This window comes from Cariama cristata, unplaced genomic scaffold (genome assembly GCF_000690535.1).
Source record: "Cariama cristata isolate BGI_N322 unplaced genomic scaffold, ASM69053v1 scaffold35813, whole genome shotgun sequence".
In the NCBI taxonomy this organism is placed as follows: domain Eukaryota; kingdom Metazoa; phylum Chordata; class Aves; order Cariamiformes; family Cariamidae; genus Cariama; species Cariama cristata.
In genome coordinates this window covers 1-5,376 of record NW_009609572.1, presented here as the reverse complement: position 1 = coordinate 5,376, position 5,376 = coordinate 1, and the positions used below count along the sequence as shown (strand labels likewise).

General features: G+C 57.6%; 1 protein-coding gene across 1 annotated transcript; it reads left to right on the top strand.

Moving 5' to 3' along the window:
- Positions 1-2: 2 nt before the first annotated feature.
- On the top strand, positions 3-5,372 carry CLPTM1 (cleft lip and palate associated transmembrane protein 1; the record flags this gene model as incomplete). Its single annotated transcript, XM_009697577.1, has 12 exons — positions 3-86; positions 426-584; positions 1,114-1,231; positions 1,918-2,003; positions 2,396-2,516; positions 2,815-3,059; positions 3,457-3,550; positions 4,080-4,270; positions 4,358-4,453; positions 4,699-4,834; positions 4,918-5,085; positions 5,287-5,372. Coding segments are annotated over 12 exons (1,584 nt in total), but the record flags the coding sequence as incomplete, so codon positions are not given.
- Between the last annotated feature and the right edge of the window lie 4 nt (positions 5,373-5,376).

The following is a 5,376-nucleotide window of genomic DNA, read 5'->3' as shown; positions in this document are numbered from 1 at the left end:
GCGGGCCGGCGCCGCAGGAGCAGAGCAGCGCGGGCGGGACACCGCGAGCCCCAAGCCGAAACCTCTTCCCCAAGGACACTTTAATGGTAACGCCAGCAGAAGCCACACTGTCCTGGGTGACCAACAGTGTGGTCACCACGCGATGGCTCCATGGCTGGACCTGCTGCTCTAGATCTGAGCTAGGTCTTCAATGTAGTGGAGCTGAATCGTAGCTCTGCCTGTGGCTGCGGTGTCCTGGTGGTGCAGTATCAGCCAAGAGTTATTGCTTGGGCACACCAGAGCATGGAGCCTGTTTGGGAGGGGTTGCTGTGGTGTCATATGGTGGAGCGGGAGCGGTTTGGGTGCTGATATCTCACCGGTGGGCTGAGTCGTCCGCCATCAGGCTGAGTTGTCCACCGGCAGCCAACATCCTCCTCTCTCCGCAGGACCTCTACGTTTATATCTCGGAGCATGAGCACTTTACGGACTTCAATGTCAGCTCAGCACTGTTCTGGCAGAAGCGGGATCTTGTCTATGGGGACTGGACCAGCGGGGAAAACGCCGATGGGTGCTATGAACACTACGGGGAAGTTGACATTTCGCAGGTGGGTGCACCCCCTACTCTTTCTGGGAGGTTTGGGGCTGGTGGGGATCGCCAGGATCGTGCTTAAAGCCATCTCAGGCGCTCTGAGTGGGCTGAGGCATGGAGTGGCGTTGGCTGCAGCAGCACATCCCTGCCATCACCTTTGTTCGTATCCCATTTGCTTTGGAGGGTGGGTGAGACCCTGTGGAGTGGGCTGGTGTCTCTTCTGGGCATGGAGCAGAGGTGACAGGTGTCAAAGCCATCGTTTCGGTGACCAGCTGTTAAAAGCTTTGGGTTTGCTGCAAGCCATACGGCAGCTGAGGTCTGCTCCCTCGCAGGGCACAAGCTGCAGGCGTTGCTGCCTTCCAGATTCTGTGAGGGAGCGGCTGCTTCTTTACGCTTGGGTTTCCTCTGGGGTCAATGGCTGCGGGAGGATGGTTGGTGTCAGTGCCGGGCGCTGTATGAGTGCAGGCGCTGAGGCGGTGATGGAGACGACAGCCGTGCTCCGACTGCATCTGACTCATAACCCCCCTGTCGGGGTGTGATTTCAGAGCGTCCAGCAGAACGGCTCTATCTACATCCACGTGTACTTCACGAAGAGTGGCTTCCATCCCGACCCCAGGCAGAAAAACCTTTACAGGCGCCTCGCCACGGTCCACACATCACGAAGTATGGCCCAGGGCAGGAGGGCAGCACACGGTGGCCCCGGGGTGGTGCTGGGGAAAGGGGCACTCCAATTTCCATGTCAAAACGGGAACCTGAAGGAGTTGGGCTGAGCTCTGGCTTTGGCTCAGTGAAGGCCGGTGCCTGAAGGGGAAGATCGGGGCAAATATCTGACTCGCCATGGCATACAGCGCTCTGGCATGGCTGCTTCCTGAGCTGGACATTTTCAGCACTTGGGATTTGTCATTTGTGAACCTACGGAGGAAAAACCGCTTTAAATCTCTGCGAGCTCTTAGTTTCTGTCTACGTTATGTGGGAGGGGGGTCCCTACTGGTCCAGGGGGTGCGAAACCACCTCAGTGTTGAGAAGAGGAGGGAATTGCTGTGTTCAGGTCTTCCTGCAGGGCAGGAAGTTCCAGATGCTTCATCTGAGGTGTTTTCCTCCAACAGTGATGCGATTATCCCAAAGGTTTGGATGTTAATCTGGTTCAATGTCCCCAAACTACAGCCTTTGCCTTTGATAACTGTAATATCTGAGACAGTGCAGATTAATTAGTCCTTCTGGGGGGTGATGTGAGGGAAGTGGGCCTCTCTGGTCAGCTTGTGTCTGTCCGGGTAGGCTGTAACCTCCTTAGGTTTCGTTCCCTGCCTTCTGTAGGGCTGGAAATGCTCACCTGTCCTCTTTCTTTCCAGTGATCAACAAATACAAGCGCCGGCGGTTCCAGAAAACTAAGAACCTCCTGACGGGTGAGACAGAGGCAGACCCTGAAATGATCAAGGTAATCAGCTCTTCCTTTTGTGGGTGGTTGGTTTGGGTTTTTTTTGGGGGGGCGTTATTGGTTTGTGTTTGGTTTTGTTTTTTTTTTTTTTTCCCTCCCTATTGGCCAAACTCCTAAATATTCACGTACCTTCCTCCAGTTGCAAAGCTGTTGGGAAGCACCATCGAGGTTCCCCCTCCTGCTTGGGCCATGTCCCTCCTGCTCCGCAGAGAGGGGAAGAGGATAATGATTTCCTTGTAGTATTCCTGGGACAGGAGGGTTGGCTCTGCCCCTTCCCGCTCCCCCCTCTGCTGCCTTGTTTAGGAGGGAGACGGCAGTGGGCTAACACGGGGCGAGATGGAGGGACGCCAGCTGCCATGCTGGTGATGGAGGCAGTGATATTTTCATTGCAGAGGGCGGAAGACTACGGTCCCGTGGAGGTCATCTCACACTGGCACCCCAACTTGACCATCAACATGGTGGACGACCACACGCCCTGGGTGAAGGGCAGCGTGCCGCCTCCCCTGGACCAGTGTAAGGGCCTGGACGTGCCGGGGCTCCCCTTCTCCGAGGGTGGTTTTCCAGAGCTGGCCCTGCTGTTCCCTCCCCTTGGAGGACATGTTTGGACTCCTGTGGGGACTGGGGCCTTGTTTCTCCATCGTTGTCGTGACCCCCAGCTCTCTGGGAGCTTGTACCGGGCTAGGCCAGGGTTCATTTTTTTTAGCCTCTTGGACTCTCCCAGATGGCTGCCAAGGGGGATGACGGTGACGATGGCTCTCGCGGCTCCCTGTTGCCTGCTCAGCCCTCCCTCTGCTCTTTCCCCCGGCTCCAGACGTGAAGTTCGATGCCATCAGCGGCGACTACTACCCCATCCTCTACTTCAATGACTACTGGAACCTGCAGAAGGACTATTTCCCCATCAACGAGACCCTGCAGCGCCTGCCCTTCCGCCTCTCCTTCTGTCCGCTCTCCCTGTGGCGCTGGCAGCTCTACGCTGCCCAGAGCACCAAATCCCCCTGGAATTTCCTGGGAGAGGACCTCTACGAGCAGTCGGATGAGGAGCAGGACTCAGTGAAGGTGAGAGCTGCTCGCAGGCCTCCCTCCTCCCGGCTGCAGCTCTCCTCCTTGCCCCCATAGATTGGGACCTCTCTTTTCGTAGCCACTCCTTCCCTTGTGTTAAACATCTTTTCCTGTTTTTGCTGGAAGAGCACTGGATGCCCATTATTCATTTTGATCGCTCCTTACTAATTACCTTCGCGATGCGAAAAGGGAGGGGTGCGCAGGCATCTGCCTGCTGCCTGTCTTGGCTGCGTAGGAAGAACGGAGCTTAGAGGCCATAAGGATAGAGAGCAATTAAACCCCTCGTCCTCCTTAGTGCTCCGTGACCAGCTGGTTCCTTCCTGTTTGTCCTGGCATGCCGGGGCGTTGGGAGAGTGGAACGGAGCCTCAGGGAGGTTTTTGGTGCTTGTTCCAGGTTGCTCTCCTGGAGACAAACCCCTACCTGCTGGCGCTGACCATCGTCGTCTCCATCGTGCACAGCATCTTCGAGTTCTTGGCCTTCAAAAACGGTGAGCGCCGTGGCAGGACCTCAGGGATCCACGGAGAGGGGAAGGATGCGGTGGCATGGCCTTAAAACTGTCTCCCGGCTCCTGCCTCCACTTTTGTCTTGACCCCGCGGTGATGGTTGAGCAGATGTCCTCATGCCGCAGCACGGTTTCAGCTGGCTGAACACCACTCGCTGCCACTCGCCCTCCTCTCCCCGGCTGCAACATCTTCAGCAGCCGTAGCCAAATCCAACCGCATCCTGGGCAGGCTGCGGCCGCTGTGGTGTGCGTCGAGGCATCCGGCGCACCTCGGCTGCACTCCTCCGTGCCGCAGGGCCGACTTGAGGGCAGAAAGCTGGAAATTTGTGGTTTTCTGGGTCCCCACCACCTGCACTGATGCCAGACGGCACTTTGCGGTGTCTGCTCAGCTCCGGCAGTTGCACCACCTGTTCCTCTCGCTCCCTCCACCGGGGCATGTGCTGTGGTAGCTCTCCGGAGCCTCTGGTTCCCCTGTCCCTCTGGAGGGATGACAGCTTAGGCCCCTTCCCAACAGACATCCAGTTCTGGAACAGCCGGCAATCTCTGGAGGGGCTCTCCGTCCGCTCCGTCTTTTTTGGCGTCTTCCAGTCCCTTGTTGTACTCCTCTACATTTTGGACAACGAAACCAACTTCGTGGTGCAAGTCAGCGTCTTCATCGGGCTCCTCATTGACCTCTGGAAGATCACAAAGGTCATGGACGTCCGGGTAAGCAGCGGTGTGGGCGCAGCAGGGTGGGGGTTTGGCGATGCCCACGGTCCTGCTCGGTGATGCCTTTCCCCTCTCCTTTGGCAGCTGGACCGTGAGAACAAGGTGGCAGGAGTGTTTCCCCGCGTAACCTTCAAAGACAAATCAACCTACATTGAATCTTCCACGAAGGTGTACGATGACGTGAGTCGGTGGGGCGAGTGCCAGGGCCAGCGCGGCTGCCAGCTTGGCCGAACACCTCGGCGCGCGTGTCTCCTTGCTTCATCTTCCCCAGCTCCCCTGAGACTCACCTGGAGCAGGGCAGGCGGTGAAATGGGCTGCCGGCACGGCCCACCCCCTCCTCAGGCTGAGGCTTGGGAGCCGGGGAAGTGCTGGGCTGGGGCTCTGGCACGTTTCCGGCTGATTTTTTGGTATTGTTGCCTCTGCAGATGGCTTTCCGGTATCTCTCGTGGATTCTCTTCCCCTTGCTGGGCTGTTACGCCGTTTACAGCCTGCTCTACCTGGAGCACAAGGGCTGGTACTCATGGGTGTTGAGCATGCTCTACGGCTTCCTCCTCACCTTCGGTGAGTGCCGCGCTCACCACCGGCAGATGCCAAAAAGGTGAGTGTTACGCTAACAAGGAGCCCCCCTCCCTCTTCTCTTGCAGGCTTCATCACCATGACCCCCCAACTCTTCATCAACTACAAACTGAAGTCGGTCGCCCACCTGCCTTGGCGGATGCTGACCTACAAAGCCCTCAACACCTTCATCGATGACCTCTTCGCTTTTGTCATCAAGATGCCCATGATGTACAGGATAGGCTGCCTGCGGGACGGTACGGCCTCGGGCGGGGGGGTGTCTAGGAGAGTCCCTCCTGGTGCTTAGGGGGGTGGCCATGGCTCCATGCTGCACCTTGCACCCTTGGTTGCTTATTGCCCCCTTACTCCCCACCTCTCCAGAATTGGGGCGGGGGGGCAGGGGGGGCACTTGTGCTCCCCCTTCCTCACTTTTACCCCTTTTTTCCTCCCCTGACCAGATGTCGTCTTCTTCATTTACCTCTACCAACGCTGGATCTACCGGGTTGACCTCACACGTGTCAATGAATTCGGCATCAGTGGGGAGGACC